The sequence below is a fragment of the Macaca fascicularis genome, chromosome 10 (assembly GCF_037993035.2).
Source record: "Macaca fascicularis isolate 582-1 chromosome 10, T2T-MFA8v1.1".
NCBI classification, from domain to species: Eukaryota; Metazoa; Chordata; class Mammalia; order Primates; family Cercopithecidae; genus Macaca; species Macaca fascicularis.
In genome coordinates, this window is record NC_088384.1 from 120,213,397 (window position 1) to 120,231,276 (window position 17,880).

The window sequence follows — 17,880 nt, forward strand, 5'->3', positions numbered from 1 at the left end:
TCGGGCATGGGCAGCTTGGGACCTGGGTCCTGGCACTTCAGGACAGCTTGTCCCCATGCTGCCGTCTCTGTTATTGTGGGAGTTGTGGTCTCAGGGCCCTGAGCCAATTTCAGCTTCAACTCACTTAACTTCCCAGAAACGTAGGGGATGGGGTGGTAAGCACTCAACTCACAGGGCCTGTGAGATGGCAAAGATGGCACTGTGCCTGGCACCAAGCAGCCCCTCCTGCCCCAGCCAGCCTGCCTCTGGGGACCCCATCCAGCTGGGCCCGAGCGGCACTTCCTGTTGCCTCCTGACTTCTGAGGTGCTGTGGGTTGCACTGTTCTGGCCCCACTTTCAGCGAAGGAGCTCATGCCCCGGGCAGGGTTCAGCACAGCCACCCACTGGGGCCACTGTTCTGAGGCGGGCCCTGGTGGAGCCCAGGGTGTGGGAAGAAGGTGAACACACAGGCTATGTCTCCCCTCCCAAGGGGCACTGGAGCCCCTGCCCTGGCACAAGGGCACTGCTCCCCAGCCCTGAGTCTGGGGCCACTCATTCTCCAGTCTCTCCCCACACTTGGACAAAAATGAGTAGAGACTTGTGCTTTAAAAATATCTTCAATAATAAGACATCCTATTTTTGGGGGGTTAGGGATAGAGATAAATATGAAAACTTTTTTTTTGATAAAACACCTAGTAAGGATATGTTTCCAGGTTTAAAGTTCATGAACATATAAAACAGAAATTGGGTCCTGCCACCTTGAGTGCAGGATTCTGAGGTCCTACATCTGGTTCTGAGGTTCTGGGTTTGATTCTGGGGTACAGACAGCTCAAGTAGGAGGTCTCCTTATGTCATAGAACTACATGATGCAGAGGTTCTGCTCCCCACCAAGGCTTGTCCGGGGCCCGTCAGCTGCCTGGGGAAGAGGCCCCAACGAGGCTCCTGGGTCCAGCATGGCTCCTGGGGGGGCCCCTACTCTCACCATGCAAGAGCCCCCACCAGGAGCCCTGGGCCAGCCAGCTGTGGGCCGATGAGAAGGCTTCTGGCCCACCCTGCACCTGGAGTTCCTGCTTGGCCACGGGTGGGCAGAGCCAGGAGGCACAGCACTCCCCACTGGGTCTAGGACCGTCTCCACGGCTGGGGACCCCAGCCGGCCAGGCTGGGCCCGCAGGTGTGTGCCCCGACAGCCAACACCTGAAGGCAACCCAGAGTCGGCCATAGGAGGCGGTGGGGTCTGTGCTGCTGGGGGCGGCCTAGGCCTCGGAGGAGGACTGTGACGGCCCCTGCAGCAGCAGGGCACGGTAGGTGGGAGAGCTGAGAAAGCGTGGGTAGGAGTCCCGGTGCATGAGTGTGTAGATCTGCAGCTGTGCGTCGTCAAACGTGTGTGCGGACGGCTCCTGCATCTTCTTATTGATGCCCTCCCGCACACGGGAGTCCAGGCTCACCTGTAGGACAAGGCACTGAGGTCAGGGGGCTTGGGAGGTGCCTTCCCCACCTAGTGCCCGGAGCAGGCGGCCCCCTGCCCCTTGTGGTGTCCGGCGCACCTCCTTGGGGGACAGGATGGACACGTAGTCCTCGTAGATGAGCCTCGCCTTCTCGTCCACCACGTGCTGGTTGGCCTCGGCCTTCAGCTCCTCACAGGCCAGCCAGAAGAGCATGTTCTCCTCGCTGTACTCTGTCCGCAGGAACGCCCGGAACACGCTGCGTCCCGCCGGGCTGTGCATCAGCTTGTCAAAAGACTGGGCCCAGCTCTGCACCTCCTCAGGACTTGGCGTGGCACTGCGGGCATTGGGGCCAGGCTACGTCAGGCTCAAGTCTCCCAGCCTGGGGCCCCCCAACACGCACACACCAGCCGGCTGGACTCACCATACTTCACAGCTGGGGAGGGGCTGCAGCTTGCTCTCCCGGGAGGCCTGCCACGCGCGCCGCCGCTCTTGGTTCCTAGTGGCAGAGAGGAAGCGGCACTGCCGTGGGCATACACGCCTCCATGCCACACAGGCCCTCAGCACATGGGCAGGCATCTGACACACATGTGTACCCACTGTAGGAGGGCAGCCCCTGCAGCTAGCTCCTCCCACAATCTCCTGGGAAAGGGTGTCCATGCTCCCTGTCAGTCGTTCCCGAATTCTCCACGGAATCTGCAGTCCAGGTTACTGTCCCTGCCACAGTGCCCACGGACTCAGCCCTCTTCCATCCCAGCACCTTGACCCAGTGCCCGTGAGTCTCTGGCCCTCCAGGAGGGACCCTTCGGCTCCTGGTGCTCCTCCCCATCCCTGGCCCACTGGGCAACCTCCTCCACCCACCCATGCCCACCCCACATGAGGCTGAGAAGCAGGTATGCCACCTCCCCTTCTGCCTCTGCTCCCCTAGGGGAGATGGGTTGGGGCAAGCTGAGGGGCCACAAGGAGCTGGGAGATGCCTGAACACCTGGGATGCCAGAAGGGTCATGTGCCTGGGAACAGGGACACCCATGAGAGTGTGCCTAGGAACATGGCCACCCTGCTCCTCGGCCTGTTCTTGGCCTGTCCCTGTCCCACTGATGGGGCCACACGCTGCAGGTCTGGCATGTCAGCAGTGTGTCTCGTCAGCTGACACCACTGAAAGCCCCAAACCCATGTGTCCACACTGGTTAGGTCCTGGAGCCTGATCCCTGGTTCTCTCAAGGGAAACTGCTTCTTTGCCTTGGCTCCTAGTACCCTCCTAGTACGGCTGGACCCAAATCCATAGCCGGCTGATCTTTCTCCAGGGCACGGCTGGCAGACATCGTGCACCCAGACGTCCTGACGGAACTAGGCCCCTGGGCTCCTCCCAGCCCCTTTCCCGACTGCCCCCTGGCCACCCCCAGCTTGCCCATGGGTCAGCTGACCCCACGTTGGGTCCAGAAGCGCTGTCCTCTCATCGGCCAGGGTCGGAAGGCATGAAAACATGCACCAGCTCCCCTACCCTCCTAGGAAATCTGTTACCATCTGGGAGCCCCACTCCCACCCTCACAGGGATGCCCAAAGACCCCCCCACCACCCTGTGCTCTTCTCCCCCGACGCATGCTGTCCGGGAAGCTCTTGGCTATCACCCCAGGGCCAGCAGTTGCCTTATTCGAGTCTCTGCTCAAACGTCCCTCCACCCCACACAGTCTGTGGGGTCTGTGCCTCTCTTTCTCTCTCTTTCTTTCTTTTATTTTGAGACAGAGTTTTGCTCTTATTGCCCAGGCTGGAATGCAATGGCGTGATCTCGGCTCATTGCAACCTCCACCTCCCAGGTTCAAGCCATTCTCCTGCCTCAGCCTCCTGAGTAGCTGGGATTACAGGCATGCGTCACCACGCCCGGCTAATTTTGTATTTTTAGTAGAGACGGGGTTTCTCCATGTTGGTCAGGCTGGTTTCGAACTCCTGACCTCAGATGATCCGCCCGCCTCAGCCTCCCAAAGTGCTGGGATTACAGGCGTGAGCCACCGCGCCCGGCCTGTGCCTGTCTTACTCCATCGCAGGCCCCCAGGGCCCAGCCTGGGCTGGCTCACAGCAGCATGGATAAGCACATGCCGTGTGAACGGGCACATGCGTGTACACAGCACACCGACACACCCTTGGCAAGACAGGTACAAGAACCACACATAAGCCCCCTGGGCCCAAGGCACCAGCCACTCATCACCAGGGCCCAACAGACCCCAGACAGGACACGCCGCGAGGTGGCAGGAGCACCCTACCTGCGGGGATTCCTCAGAAGCCACCACTGGGTCCCCTCCTGGGTCTGCTTGGCCCCAGGCCCTCCAGCCCCTCTCCAGCTGGGCACCCCAGGCCCTACTCACCAGGAGCAGCTACAGCAGCAGCACCAGCATAGGCAGCAGGGGTTACGGCTGGGGGCTGCGGGAGGGGCTGCATCATGACTGGACATTGAAGGGGGCCGGTCCGCCTCCTCTGGCCCTGTGTTCTGGGGAAAAATGGGGCTACCTCAGCCTTCAGGTCAGAACCCACCAGACCCTCCACCTCTCCCCCACCCTCCCATGGGTGGCCCTGTTCCCAGGCACATGACCCTTCTGGCCTCCCGGGTGTTCAGGGATCTCCCAACTCCTTGTGGCCCCTCAGCTTGCCCCACCCCGTCTACCCCAGGGGAGCAGAGGCAGAAGGGGAGGTGGCATACCTGCTTCTCAGCCTCATGCGGGGTGGGCATGGGTGGGCGGAGGAGGTTGCCCAGGCTCCGTGGTGCCAGCTCTCAGACCCTCACCACAGCCTGGGGGTCTAGGGAGAGGGGCCAAGGTTCTGACTGAGAACCTGAAACCCCAGCCCCTGCCTGTCCCTTAGGAGGGGTCCTGAGAGGGTGTCTCCCTAGCAGGGCCTGCTCCTGCCTCTGGACCCGGCTCTGTCCAGGGCTTCTACCCCAACCCCAAGCTTACAGCAGGGCTGGGAGGGGGTCTAGGGTCATTGAGGAGGGGGCTGCAGCAACTTCTGGCCCCTCCTCCCAGGCTGGGCCCCAGATGAGGCCCCCACAGAAGGTTCCGAGACACCCCCATCCGCTCACTCCCTGGGAAGCCGGAAGCCTGGGTTCCTCTTTCTCGGTTTCCGGCTCCCAGCCCCTCCCAAAGGGGCCCCAAGAGTCTGGGGCTACCAACTGTGCGTGCGGGTGGTGGCCAGACTTGCTTCTAGGGCGTCTGGGGTGGGGAGTGGGCAGAGCAGCTCCCACCAAGAGTCCAGGTCTGTCTGCGGGTCCCAGAGGTCTCAGCCAGGGGCAGCAGGTTAGACCTGCCGCAGTGAGGTTTTAAGTGGGACTCAGGGCTGGACTCTCTGAGGGTGTGGGGAGGGGGGCAGGGCCCTGGTGAGGAGGGACGTGCCCCCCAAACATGGTTCTTTGGTCCTGCTACCTCCCTCCCAAGACTTCCCTCCCTCCTTGCCCACTGCCTCTAGGCTGTGAAACCGCTGTGGAACCAAGGCCGTACCACACAGTGCGCCAGCCAGGGAAGTGGGGGTGGCAGTGGGTGGAGGCACCCTCCTCCCCAGTCAAAGCCTCAGAGTCCCTGAGGGGTGTGGTGTGGTGCGTGTACCTCCCAGCGTTTGGTTGCACCATCGGCAGGGGAGGTGCACCAGGAGCGCCAAAGCTGTGGGTGGCCCTCGTGCCACCTAAGATACCACTTTGAACCCCAGGTCTCCTTGGGCAATGGCACAGGGGGGCCAATCAGTGCCCCGGAGGCAGTTGTGAACACCTGCGCCCACCTCTGCCCTCTGGGCCTCCATGCATGTCCACCACCCTCCTCCCTGGCCAGGAAGCTCACAACTTGGTTCTACTTTATTTTCTCAATCTTCATCCCCCCCGCCACGCCTCCCTTAGCTTGTGGCCTTTGAATGCTTGTTTCTGTCTGGTTGGTCTCTCTTGGCCTTCTGGGACGGTGTGTGAATGGCGCTCAGAGGAGACAGTGCTGGAGTTCTGCACTCTCAGGGCCCCCAATACCCCTGAGGCCTGGGCATGCAGAGGCCACTGCCCTGGCCCAAGTCTGGGGCAGGTGCAGCATCCCCCGGGACCTCGGCCCCTCACCGCCTGCCCAGCTTCCTCTGAGACTGTGGGTCCCACAGGTTCCTAGCAAGTAGATGAGGAGACAGAAGGTGGCCCCGCAGCTGGGCTTGCTTTCAGGGGTCAAGTTTCTAGGGAAAGGAAGGGGCGTGGCAACCTGAGGTTTGGTAGCTGTGCCCAGACGGGGCTGTCTGTGACTTCCCCAGGCAGCAGTTCTTCCTCCTCTCTGCCCCCACCCAGGGTCCTCCCCCACACTCTAGCACCCCGGAGACTGTCCCTCCTGGGCTACCATGTCCACCCCAGCTCTGAACTGGAGGAGGGGACATGTTTAGGGGTGCCAGGCCGGGGTGCTAGGGGCTGCATTTGCTGCAGAGGAGGGAGCCAGCCCCTTCTTTCCCAGCTTCAGGCCCTGGACCGGGTCACCTGTCCCTGGACTGGGCTTCCTGTACCCTTCTCAGGTCAGCTGGGGCAACCCATGTCCCCAGGCTACACCCCCTTCTCTCCTGGAGGATACAGAGTCTCAACTAGGGTCCTCCTGCTTGTCATCCTGGGATTGGGGACCCCCCTTCCCCAGCCTCCCAGGCTTTGGCCCCCAAGTCTGGGATGGGAGAGTCTGGACAGGCGGCACGTCTGGTCTCTGGGGATAGAGGCTCCCTTGGGAGTGGCTGCTGCTTTGCTCCACAGAAGGAAAAAGAACGTCCCAGAGCCTGCCCAGTCCAAAAAAAGAATAAGAAAATGTGACAATCCCAGAAAAAAATGTCATAACCTTTGGGAGGGGTTGAAGAGGGGCTCCATTCTCAGTTCTTAGCGCCCACCCAGGGCCTTTCCCATCTGCCACCCTCCACATCTGGCTGGTGGATGAGCCCTGGCCTGGCCCCTCCAAGGAAGGCCAGCTCTCCCCACCTCTGAAATGGTGGTGGTGACCCACCCACCACGCTCCTCTGGCTGCTGTTAGGGTCCCGCCTGGAGGAGCCTGTGTCCTCCTCCAGGTGCCTCTTTCTCCAGCCTCTGACGCCCCCACCCCTACCTCAATGCTCCCTACTCACCAGCGACCCAAAGGCAGGGTGGGGGCAGGAGGGGCCAGGTTGGGTCTGGGCCCCACCCTGGCTGCCGAAGGGGCGTGCACTGCAGCAGCAGGGACTCAAGTCAGACGGCAGGAGGGACTCCTGCGGCGCTCTGGAGGGAGGCTAGCGCCAGGAGCCCCCGATCGGCTGGGGCCGGGGGCGCAGCGCCTCCCCTACAGCTCGAAGGGCTGAGTGGCTGCCAGATCCAGCGGGGTGGGGGCGGGGGCGGACAGGGTGTCCCGCCCCGGCCCCTCCTCACCGGGCTGGCGGGGGGGAGGGAGACGCGGAAACCTGGGTTCTTCCGGCCCCCACCTTTAAGCAATCACTTCCCCAGGCTTTGAGCTCCACAAAAAGGGGAACCCGGCTGCAGCGCCCCCTCCCCCAAGCGCGGGGGGCGGGCTCCAGTTCCACTGCGGCCCAGGGTCCACGTGGACCTGGCGGCGGGAGTCCTTGGGGTTCGAGTCCCGTGCGCCGGCTCCCGAAGCTCCCGCCCCGCACGGTCCCCGGGCCCGGGCCGGGAGGGGCAGGGCCGCTGTCCCCGGCGCGGCGCGCGCGCACTCACCAGCCGCGCTCCCGAGCCACTCGCGCCGCCGCCGGCCCGCGCGCTCCAAGGTCCGGCCCGACAGTCGGGGAGGGGGCGCGGGGGCGCAGTGCGCAGGCGCCTCGGCAGCACTTCCCCAAAGCCAGGGGCCGGGACTTCCTCGCGCCGGGAGGCGCCGGGCCCGCCCCGCCCGCCGCGCCCCGCCCCGCCCCGCGCTCGGCCGGCTCCACACCCCACCCGCCCCGCCCGCGCTCGGCCCCCACAGTCGCTTGGGGGTGGCCCGGAGGGTTGAGGTGCTCGTAGTGGAGCCCTGGCCCCCGGGCCGACGGAGCTGCACGGTAGTAGATGGGGGTGTGGCCGTGGCCCCCGACTCTGCTCGGCGGGGCCGTTCCTGCCTTGCTGTTCGTGTGGGACTTGCACGACACTCCAGTGTGGAGGCAGGAGAGCGGGGCCCCATATGCTGCTTGCCCTGCTTGGGAAAGAGGCGGCTGCTGGAAAGGACCGATCGGCGGGCACGCCAGCCCGGCCCACCCCTCGCCTCCGTGAGCTTCGTCTGTAAAACTGGGTTAAGAGCCTGTCGTGCTGTGGGGGGTTCCCAAGGAAGGGGGAGATTCCTGTGCTGCGGGGCTGGGGAGAACTGGGGGTGCGGGTTCGTGCACCCGGAGTCATGTCGAATGTCTCCTGCGGGGCCTGGCAGAGTCCCTGCTGACCCGTGTGTCCCAAGATGTCTTACGGCTTAAAGCCACACTGTCCCCTTTGGCTGACTCTTCTCATCCTTTATGACTCGGTACAGATGTGGGCCAGGCTTCTCATCGCAGCATGCTTTGGCCCAGTGTCGGTGGCCCTGACCCTGCTCCGGAAGTGTCTGCAGAGCATCTGTGCCCCCCGCCCTCCCCGGGCCCAGCTGTGTGCAGCTCCCGTCCTACCCAGCACAAGCACTCGACCCGGATAGCTCCCAATGTCGGGGTCCTGTTCATCAAATGCCTTCCAATTGCACAGGTCAGGTGCACACCTTACACCTTCACAGAACTCTGAGGGGTGGAAAGGGAGATTTTACTTGTGTTCCTCATTCAATGGACAAGTATCAGTATCTGGGTGCCCCTGTGGGCCAGGCAGTGGGACCAGAAGCCAGCAACATAGATGGGCCTGGATCTGATGCTAGGGGCATAGAGTGAGTTGTGGGGAGCAGGCAGGGAAGGCCTGAGTGAGAGGCGGGAGGGCTGAGAGGGGAGGGTGTTGCACTGCCGAGGGGGGTGAGGGCCTGAAGGGGGAGGTCAGAGGTCAGAGGTCAGAGGGCCCTGGAGGACAGACTGCCTCTCGCAGCTGTACCCAGAGGTCTGGCCGACTTGACTGCAGAACCCTGTGACTGCCATGTTATCAGGCCAGGCAAGCAAAGGCAGGGGCCAGGAAGTCCACAGGGACAAGAGGCAGGCTGCTGCTTATTCAGCCCAAATAACACTCCTGGGAGGTGGGCACAGGTGAGGTCAGGGAAGCTCAATGAAGATGGGCCAGCACCTGGTCCAGGCCACACACAACCACCTGACCCCGCTGAGCCCGCCTGTTGTCTCCGCTGTGGGAAAATGCAGGTGTGGGCAGTTGGCAGTGGGTGAAGGTCAGTGCCCTCCCTGCCCCCTCGGGTCACTCTACAACCCCCCAATCATTCCCCCATCTCCTCTGGCCCCTTGGGCCTGCTCTCCACTCCCCTGGCTTCTGCCCCTTGGCACAGAGCATCCCTGAAGTCCATGGATGGAGCCAGGTGAGCTGGGCAGTTGATGGTGGAGGTGGGATTTGAACCCAGGACCCTCTGCCCCCTCACAGCCCTCAATATATTGGGCTTTGGACCACATGCCTTCCTTCCCATAGAGCTTTCTACAGGCAGGCGTCCCTCCAGGCCATGCAGAAACGTCCTGGGCCCCATTCCCCAGCCTCCTTTGCACATCGAGCCCCCGCTTTCCATGGGGATCAAAGGGCTTGAGTGCCAGCCTGACCCTGGTGCAGTCACTGAGGTCACTGTCTTGCTGGCCTTCTCTGGGTGCTGGGCCTGCTGGGCCTGTCTCTGCCCCTCTTCCCTCTTGCCTGTCTGATGCAGAGTGACCCATCCCCTTCAGAGCACTTGCTGCTGTGGGGCACCAAGACCCTTCTTCAAGATGAAACGGAGTCTCAGAGAAATGATGAAATAATACGTGATTGTCCCAGTAGATGAACTCATTCTAGGTACTCAGTCAATCCCCAAGACACAGAATCCTGAGGTCCAGGCTGCAGGGAGTTTGGGCAGGGGACACCAGGGCTGGCTGTCATCACATGTCACAAGTACATCAGGGTGTGAGTGACTGCCACTCCTGGACAGAGACTGCCTCCCTTCCTTGTCTGTCTGCCCCTGCTCAAGCCCCTTCTCCCTGGCCTCCCTCTCTATCCTTCCCTTCCTGAAACCCCTCCTGCCATCCCTCTGCACCCCCCTTGTCAGCTGACTTCTGAGCTGTGTATACAGTCTGGGCTTGGGTCAAGGCCAAGGGCAGCAACAGCCCAGAAAGAGTAAAGTGCCCGGTGCCTGGGGAGAAGGGCTGGCTGAGGGGCGAGTGCACAGGGCTCCACCCCCTGGCCACGGTTGGGGAGAGACACTGGCTGCCATTGAGCTACCCTTCTGGGTACCCAGTTCTGACCTCTGCCCCTCCTTCCAGATCTGCTCTTGGCTTCAGGCAGTCAGCTGGAGCCCCCTGCCAGGAGGAGGGGTTTGTCTGAGTTCCTGTAGTTCCCGCTTCTGTGCAGCCTGCTGGGCAGGGGGCTGGGAGGGAGGAAAAGGAAGCGGGGCCTAGGGAAGCCCCAGGTTCTGCAAAGAGCTCATGTCGGGGAGAAAAGTAAGGTCTGCCCAGAAACCTCGGGGCTTTCAGAGTTCAGGGATTTTGTAGGTCGTGGGCCTGTTTGTCAGAATGGGACAGGGGTGGTTTCCTTTCCTACTCCGTGTGTGTGTGTGTGTGTGTGTGTGTGGGGGGGGGGGGGTGGGGGGGTGGGTGTGTGTGTGGGGGGTGGGTGTGTGTGTTTGGGGGGGTGGGTGTGTGTGTGGGGGGGTGGGTGTGTGTGGGGGATGTGGGTGTGTTTGTGGGGGGTGGGTGGGTGTGGGGGGGATGTGGGGGTGTGTGTGTGGGGGGTGGGTGTGTGGGGGGATGTGGGGTGTGTGTGGGGGGGTGGGTGTGTGGGGGGGGTGGGTGTGTGTGTGGGGGGGGTGGGTGTGTGTGTGGGGTGGGTGTGTGTGGGGGATGTGGGTGTGTTTGTGGGGGGTGGGTGGGTGTGGGGGGGATGTGGGGGTGTGTGTGTGTGGGGTGGGTGTGTGTGTGTGGGGTGGGTGGGTGTGGGGGGGATGTGGGGGTGTGTGTGTGTGGGGTGGGTGTGTGGGGGGATGTGGGGTGTGTGGGGGGGATGTGGGGGTGTGTGTGGGTGTGTGTGTGTGTGTGGGGTGTGTGTGTGTGGGGGGTGGGTGTGTGTGTGTTTGGGGGGTGGGTGTGTGTGGGGGGTGGGTGTGTGTGTGGGGGTGGGTGTGTGTGGGGGGTGGGTGTGTGTGTGTTTGGGGGGTGGGTGTGTGGGGGGGATGTGGGTGTGTGTGTGGGGGGTGGGTGGGATGTGGGGGTGTGTGTGGGGGGGTGGGTGTGTGTGTGGGGGGTGGGTGGGATGTGGGGGTGTGTGTGTGTGGGGTGGGTGTGTGGGGGGATGTGGGGTGTGTGTGGGGGGGTGGGTGTGTGGGGGGGATGTGGGGGTGTGTGTGGGTGTGTGTGTGTGTGGGGGTGTGTGTGGGGGTGTGTGTGTGTGGGGGGACGTGGGGGGTGGGTGTGTGGGGGGGATGTGGGTGTGTGTGTGGGGGGGTGGGTGTGTGTGGGGGATGTGGGTGTGTGTGGGGGGTGGGTGTCTGGCGTGGGGCATTAAGGGGGTCACAGGAGGCTATTCAGGATGGAAAGGAAGGCCACGGGGTGGGTTTTTTTTCTGGGGGCAGCAGGGGTTCCCCTTTCCCAGTCTCTTGGTCCTCTGGGCACAGCTGGTGCCTCTTCAAAGGCCAGCTTAGGTCACTTCCGCTGCCCACAGCACAGCCCTCCCCCGGCCCCCTGGCGGGATGACCTGCACTCAGGGCCACTGCAGCTGAGGCTACCTTTGCTTCTGGGGGTGTGACTTGCTGAAACAGGCTCTCCGTCCTCCCGAAGACTGGGGGCCTCCCATTAACCCACAGAACGCCTGGTTGCCAATGGGGGCAGGTCGGGATTAGGGGTAGGCGTGTCCCTGACCTGTTACTTTCACACTCACCCACTTGCGTCTCCCCACTTTTTTGGGAGAGGCCCCACTCTCTGTACCCGATGTCTGTGAGGTGCATGGGAGAGGAAGCGTCCATACTCCCCGCTTCCCTCGGGGGTCCTGGGGAGCGGCAGCAGAAAGACCAGAGCGCCTTCGGAGAATTATAACTTTATGTGGGAGGCTGCGGCGCGTCGCACACTTTGGGTCGCCGTCACCGCGGGAAGATGCTGCCATCCACGTTCTCCTCCAGGATGGTCTCCACACGCCTCCGCTGCCGGGGAGAGAGGCTGGGGCCCGGCGTGTGCGGAGGCGGGCGGGGCCCCCTCCCCCCTTCCCGCCCCTACCGGGGCTTGTCGGCACCTCTTGGCGGTCCAGGGGGTCCGGGATCCGCGTGGGCTTCAGCTGCGGCGGCAGGAACAGCTCCAGCCGGATGGCGGCGCGCGCGGACTTCTGCCGCTGGATGAGCAGCGCGATCTCCTCGGCCTGCCGGGCCCGGGGTCGCTGAGCGCGCGCCGCGCCCCGACCCGCCCGGCTCCACGCTCCGGGGGCGCCCCCTCCTCACTCCTGCCCCCCGCCTCGCCTCACCCGCATGCGGGTGTAGCGCAGCCGCAGGGCGCGGACTCGCCCGCGGGCCTCCGCCGCCTTGAGTACGCCGAGGAGCCGGTTCTGGCGCTCAGCGGGCAGCTCCAGCGACTGCGTCCACGTGCGCGGGTCGGGCATGCGGTACCCCGGCTCCACCGACCCGCACGGGAAGGTGGAGGCGGCCGCGCCCACGTCGTCCAGCAGGTCGCCGAAGAGCAGATGGCGGTGACGCTGCGCAGGGAGCATGGCCGCTAGCCCCTGCGGCGTCAGGGCCCAGCCCGGCTTGGGGGGCTCTGTCGCGGGCGCCCACTTGGCGCGCCCCTCACCCCGCGCCGCGCCTGGCGCGCTCTTGCCGCTTCGCTCCCGCGGTTCCTTGCGCCCGCCCTCCTTCGCTGGCGGCGGCATCTCTCCGCGCTGCGGAGGGAAGAGGGCGTCCCGTCGGAGCCGGGGCTGGCACCGGGCCCCTCCCGCCCTCGGCAGGGCCCCACCGTGCGCCCCAGCTCCCGCCCGCTGGGCTCTCCGCAGTGGGTTTTGAGTCCCGCACCCCCAGCCTCTGAGCTTTGCCCAGGCGCTCTCCCTCTCCCGAGCGCACGTCCCCAGCAGCTCTGCCATCGGCTGATCCTGCTCAGTCCTGCAGTCAACTAGAACTTTCTGATCAACTCAGTTGTAGGAAGTATCTTTCCTACCCTACAGACTGTGCTGTTGGAATTGAGAAACTGCCGAGACCACCCCCCACATGGAGACCTCTAGGTGACGCCTGGGGGACCTTCGTTGTGCCCCTATGTCTGCGGTCCCCGACAGTCAGGGTCTCCCACCAGACAGTTGGCTCTTCCCCTTCGGGGCCTAGATGGTTGTGGGGAGCAGAGCCTAGGGGGCAGGTGACAGAGGAGGGAGGGTCCAAAAGTCCAGCTGGCTCCTTGCTTCCTGGCCCCAGCCTACATCTGCCACCTTGTCCAGCCAGGGCCGGGCTCGCTGTGCCAGAAGCAGAGCCACTGCCAGCCCCAGCGGCTGCTAACGCCCCCGCCCCTCCTTAGCTCCAGCAGCCGAGGCCTAGTCCCCACCTCTTGGTCCCCGCACCTTCTACTTGCTGCCTTCTCCGGTCGGTGGAACCTCCGCGTAGCCCAGACTCTCTGGGGCTTGTTGACGCGGTTGCCCAGCAACCGGAGTCCTGCCCCTCCCTCGACCAGGTGGGACAGGTCGGGTCGTGGCGCGGGGCGGGGTCCCCTCCGGAGGGCCCTGAGTTAGAGCTTGGGCGTGGACGAGCCCCTCATAGGAGCCATCGGGGCATAGAGGCATAGAGCCGGCTTCTCCAGCTTAGGTGAGCGTCCTTTCCAGGCGGCGGCAGACGCGCCATCCTAGGGGTTGTGGGCCCAGGTTCCTGGCTTGAGGGGTCTTTGGGGTTAGTTTTGTGGGTGGGGCCCTCGGCCATGAGGAGACCTTTGTGGTTCAGGCCCATTCCTTTCTGATGGCCAGGGGGCCCTGGCCCCAGCCACTGGTGTTCACAGAAAGGGATAATGGGGCAGAACTCAGGACCCCTCACCTCTTCTAGGGCAAGTTTGGGGTCTCAGGGGTCCAGGTGTCCCCCAGGACCAGAGCTGGGTTTTGCTGAACCCTGTGTCTTGGGATCTTGGGTCCTAGGTACTAGATTTTGGAAATCTATTTGTGCATTCCTTTATTTTGTAACTAATTATCAATTAACTAATCATTTTATAATTTCTTCATAGGTGTATTCTAGAATTTACTAATTTCACGTGCTTATTCCACAGTTTAAATTAGGCAAAGATTAGTGCATAAAGCCCAGTCTGTTACGTATCTGTTACTTCCATGAGACGTCTGTACTCTCTCTACATTCACAGACCTGCCGCTGGGGCACCTTGCTGGGAGTTGGGAACCTGGGAGTCTGGGAGTCGGGCTGTCCTAGCTGAGAAGCAGGGTCTTAGCTGAGGCTCCGGCCTTTTGGCAGGAGGCTGTTGGGTGTTCCCATTCCTTTTGGGAGACCGCCCTGACCTCTCAGTAAGAGGGTAAACTTTGACATTCAGCCCTATGACCCTGAGCCGGCACCCCATCCTGTGGCTAGGCCCATCCTTCCAGCCCTCAAGCTTTTACTGCTCCCCAGAAGGTCCTTCCTGGTGCTGTTCCCTCCCCTCCTGCAGGTGCCTTTGGGGTCCTGCCTGGGCTGCAGCACCAGCCTGGCTTGAGGAAGGTCCTTGGTTTCTGGAAGCAGCAGTGACTGCGTAGGGATGCTCACCCAGCAGCTGTTTCCTCCGGGCAGCCTTTGTCCTCCCATAGGGGTGAGTCCTTTGAGACAGGGACCTGGGCCATCCTCTCAGCTTCCCTGGGTCCGGGCCAGGGGGACACATGGGTGGGACACTTTCTGGCTCTTGGTGTTTGTGGGGGAGTTAATGCAGGGAGTAAGGGAATGTTCTTCTGTTCTGCACAAAGGTGCTTGTAACCTTCTTCTGTTTTAATAGGACTGGAAAACCTTGACACCCCCTAGTCCATAATTCCCAGCAGGTTCTCCTGGGACCTACCTGGCTCACATTCCTCACCCCTGCCGTTTCTCCACACATTTGCAGTTCTTCAGGGAGGGAGGGGTTCTCTGTGTGTTTGGGGTCCAGGAACTGTGAGGGACCCAGCAGGCCGACACCTCCCATCTGTTTCTGTCCCCAGGATTCACGTGTTTTTCAAGGGCTAACGGAAATGCTGAGATCTAAAAGCATGTTTATTCCTGCCAAGGCCTGACAATGAACCTTCAAGTCAAATTAGTAAGCTTTATTAATGACTACAAAGTTTAACATTATATTGAGAAGCTACAACTCAATTTTTTTGTCATTGTATATAAATTTTGTAAAGTTAAGATCACAAAGACAAAGTAATTTATTCTGATGAAACTCAGAATTGTTAAAATTCTTTCACTTTTTAAATAGTACAAATGTGTGGCCTGGTGACTGGCTTCCCCACGGGATGGCTGCAATGTGTGGGGCTGCCAGACCCTCTGCTTTGATTCTGGTACTTGGCCAGCCCAGGGTGGTGAACCTGTGGAAGGAGGGGGTAGACTGTGCCTGCCCCGGGGATGGGAGTGGTGAGGACGAAGGACAGTGCTCCAGCTGCCGTCTGATTCTGAGTCACTGGATGAAGGTGAGGTGTGTGTATCTGCCTGGTGAGTAGGTGTGAATCTCACCTGGAACCTAGGCCTGCCCAAATACCCAGGAGCTCCAAGAGCAGCCTGTGTCAGGCTTTGACCGTATTTCGTGGACGCAACTTCTGTGCTGTCATTCATGTGTCACCGTATCATGTCTTGGGCTATCCCTAGTATGCTCGCCTGTTGTTTTGCCTGCTTAGGACATGTGTGTTTGAGGTTGTCTTGCTCCCTCATATAACATGTGTCTCTTGCTATCTCTTGCATGACGTATATATTCCATATAGGACCCTGATTCTACCTTCCCCTTTCTGGAGAGACCACCCCATCCTTGGCAGGTTGGGGGAGGGCAGGACTCTGTTCGAGGTCTAGAGAAACCTGGACCGTTTCATCTGCACCACCAGCTCTCCTCTGTGGGAGCCTTTCTGGGTCTGGGGCTGGACCCCTGCCAACCCCAGGGAGCATAGTCAGTGTCACACCTGGCCACTCCCCTGGCCAGGTGACCAGGCCTGTCCTTTCCTCTAAGACTGTGCCTGTGAGGGGCCAGGCGCCTGTCTCCTGCGGGTCTCTGCGGGGTCCGTTGACCATGTTCTCAGAGGATGCCTGCTGAGACCAGAGCTCACAGGCCTAGCCTGGCAGCCGTATTACTGAATCATAGCCAAGTTAGGAAAGTTCCGAGGGCTGGGGGTCCTGGGGCTTCTTGGAGGAGGTAGGACTGGAGCTGGCTGGGGTGGGGCAGGATCCATGCAAGGGGCCAGGATCGTGCATCGAGGCCAGGATCTCTGCATGGGGGCAAGAGTCTCTGCAGTGAGGACTTTTAGGAGGTGACAGAACCTGTGCAGGGTGCAGAATCTTTGCAGCGGGGCCAGGATCTGTGCAGTGGGTAGGAACAACATTGGGAGTCAGTGTCTGTTCAAGGGAGTGGGGGGACAGGACCTGTCCAGGGAGAGCAGGATCTGTACAGAGGGACCAAGATCTATGCAGGGGGATAGCATCTGTGTGGGGTGGGGGCACAGTCTGTGCCGGAGTTCGGGGGGACTAGATCTTTGCAGGTGTGGTCAGGATCTGCGCAAGGGGTAGGATGTGTGCAGGGAGGCCAGGGTCTGTGCAGAGTGGCCAAGATCTGTGCAGAGTGGCCAGCGTCTTTGCAAGGGGGCAGGATCTTTGCAGGGGGAACAGGTTGTGTGCAGGCAGGTGCACAGGGTCAATGCAGGGGGCAGGGTCTATGTGGGTGGGGGGCAGGTTTTGTGCAGGGGGCCTAGGCTGTTCAGGGTGTCAGGGTCTGTGCAGGTGGTTTGCAGCAGGCACAAGGGAGGGAGGAGCTGTCCCGGGTTCTGTGGTTATGAGCATGTCAGGGCAGGATGACACAGAACACACAGGTAGTTCAAGGGAACACATTATAAGATTGTGAACACCTGGACTGGGGAGGCCATGGCCTTCTGCTGGACACTGAACGGCTCCCACAAAGGGAGTTGAGGTCTCTATTGACTCCTGAAAGGCCAGGCAAGGCAGAGCTGGGAGCTGCCTTGGTGGGGGTGCAGGTGGCTGGTTGCTATTGCTGGGTGAGAAGGCTTGGGGTCAAAAGAGGTGGGAGTCAGGGAGCTAGGTCAGACCTCATCCCCCCTCCTTTCTTCCTGTCTTCCTTCTATCCCCAATGTGTTTTCCTCCCCCTTCTCCCCTCCTTCCTTACCCATCCTCCCTCTTGATCTCTCCATACTTCCTCCCTGCTCCTTTCCCTTTCCTCCTCCTCCCCATCTCAACCCCTCATCCTCCCCCTCTCTGGCTGTAGGGAGGAAGTTTTGGGGGTGACCCAGGTGGCAGGCAGACATGCTGAGGGAGAGGTGTCTGCAGTAGCAGGGATGAGGTGCCTGTGTCCCGCGCTCTGCCCTGGCCTCTGACACTGGTTCCTGGGCGGGGGACATGAGGTGGGGCTCCTTTGTCCTTCCCTTACAAGGCCTCAGCTCTGCCCACCCTCAGTGCCTGCAGTGCCCAGGCTGGGTCCCAGGCTGGAAGGCAGGCTCAGGAAGCTGGGGTAGGAGGGTCTAGGGTCTCCTGCTCAGATCTTGGTGATCCCAGCTGGGGCTGGGGACTGCAGGAGTCCAAGCCTGCCTGGATTTCTGCCCCCTCTCGGCTCCTGAGGTCAGGGGGCTCATCCTTGAGCTTTGCCTGGAGAGCGTGTTTGTGCACGTGTGGGTCCTCTGGGTGTCGGAGGGCCTTGGCCTGTGTCTGCCTGTTCCCGAAGGTGTCCATGCACACTCTGGGTCTGCCCATGTGCCTGTGCGCACCTTGGCGTCGTCTTGCACGTGTGTGGCCCGTGTGTTTGATGTGTTTGTGCATCCCTGTGAGTGTCTGCGTTTCTGAGTGTGTAACCATGCCTCTGTGTGTTCACCCGTATGCCTGTCTGGGCATCTGTTTGTGTGTTTGCAGGAATGTGTGTCCCCGTGTGTCCCTTGAGTGTCTCTGTTGACGTGCCCCGTGCCTTCACACGTGTCCCTGAGTCTTGGTTGCCGTGAAGATGCAGGGATAAGTCCTGGGGGACAGCGAGGGATGCTGGGTCCTGGGGCATCTGCCTGTTCCATCCTCTCCTGATTTGCCAGGTATCCTAGCAACCCTGCTGCCAGTTGCCTAGCAACCAGGTCCCCACTCTTGGAGAAGGTGCTCTGAGCAGGGTCTGAGCTGTGTGGGGACAGGTCTGGTTCTCCTTCAAAGCTCGTGCAGGAAGTACGACCCCATGACGGGGTGGGAGCTGGTGATTCAGCTCAGGGGTCACCCAGACAGCCTTGACCTGTGACCTTTCATCTCAG

At 61.7% G+C, this 17,880-nt stretch overlaps 2 protein-coding genes across 8 annotated transcripts; both read right to left on the reverse strand.

The window, feature by feature from the left end:
- Positions 1-577: 577 nt before the first annotated feature.
- RGS19 (regulator of G protein signaling 19) lies at positions 578-7,167 on the reverse strand. Of its 6 annotated transcripts, none has more exons than XM_045364212.2 (6): positions 7,102-7,167; positions 4,114-4,211; positions 3,782-3,903; positions 1,846-1,920; positions 1,524-1,758; positions 578-1,424 (listed from the first exon to the last, which is right to left on the reverse strand). In XM_045364212.2, the coding sequence occupies exons 2-6, from the start codon at positions 4,141-4,143 to the stop codon at positions 1,233-1,235; spliced, it is 654 nt and encodes a 217-aa protein (XP_045220147.1). In that variant the 5' UTR covers positions 4,144-4,211; positions 7,102-7,167; the 3' UTR covers positions 578-1,232. The 6 variants fall into 6 exon arrangements, with proteins under 6 accessions (XP_045220147.1, XP_005569693.2, XP_073861857.1 ...); XM_005569636.5 differs by lacking the exon at positions 7,102-7,167 and adding an exon at positions 6,522-6,746; XM_074005756.1 differs by lacking the exon at positions 7,102-7,167 and adding an exon at positions 4,367-4,504.
- An 862-nt stretch (positions 7,168-8,029) lies between these two features.
- On the reverse strand, positions 8,030-13,069 carry LKAAEAR1 (LKAAEAR motif containing 1). 2 transcript variants are annotated; one of them, XM_074005761.1, is made up of 4 exons: positions 13,015-13,069; positions 11,941-12,351; positions 11,716-11,838; positions 11,508-11,626 (listed from the first exon to the last, which is right to left on the reverse strand). In XM_074005761.1, the coding sequence occupies exons 2-4, from the start codon at positions 12,340-12,342 to the stop codon at positions 11,567-11,569; spliced, it is 585 nt and encodes a 194-aa protein (XP_073861862.1). In that variant the 5' UTR covers positions 12,343-12,351; positions 13,015-13,069; the 3' UTR covers positions 11,508-11,566. The 2 variants fall into 2 exon arrangements, with proteins under 2 accessions (XP_073861861.1, XP_073861862.1); XM_074005760.1 differs by lacking the exon at positions 13,015-13,069 and adding an exon at positions 8,030-8,111 and having other exon boundaries at positions 11,368-11,838; positions 11,941-12,348.
- Positions 13,070-17,880: the final 4,811 nt, after the last annotated feature.

Excerpts from the sequence above, each read along its gene's own strand:
- LKAAEAR1 (XM_074005760.1), bottom strand. The coding sequence starts at position 12,342 with ATGCCGCCGCCAGCGAAGGAGGGCGGGCGCAAGGAACCGCGGGAGCGA. Across the intron at positions 11,839-11,940 it reads TGCGCTACACCCGCATGCGG|GCCGAGGAGATCGCGCTGCT; the intron begins GTGAGGCGAGGC and ends CGGGCCCGGCAG.
- RGS19 (XM_045364212.2), bottom strand. The coding sequence starts at position 4,143 with ATGCCCACCCCGCATGAGGCTGAGAAGCAG. Across the intron at positions 3,904-4,113 it reads CGCATGAGGCTGAGAAGCAG|AACACAGGGCCAGAGGAGGC; the intron begins GTATGCCACCTC and ends ATTTTTCCCCAG. Across the intron at positions 1,425-1,523 it reads CCATCCTGTCCCCCAAGGAG|GTGAGCCTGGACTCCCGTGT; the intron begins GTGCGCCGGACA and ends CTTGTCCTACAG.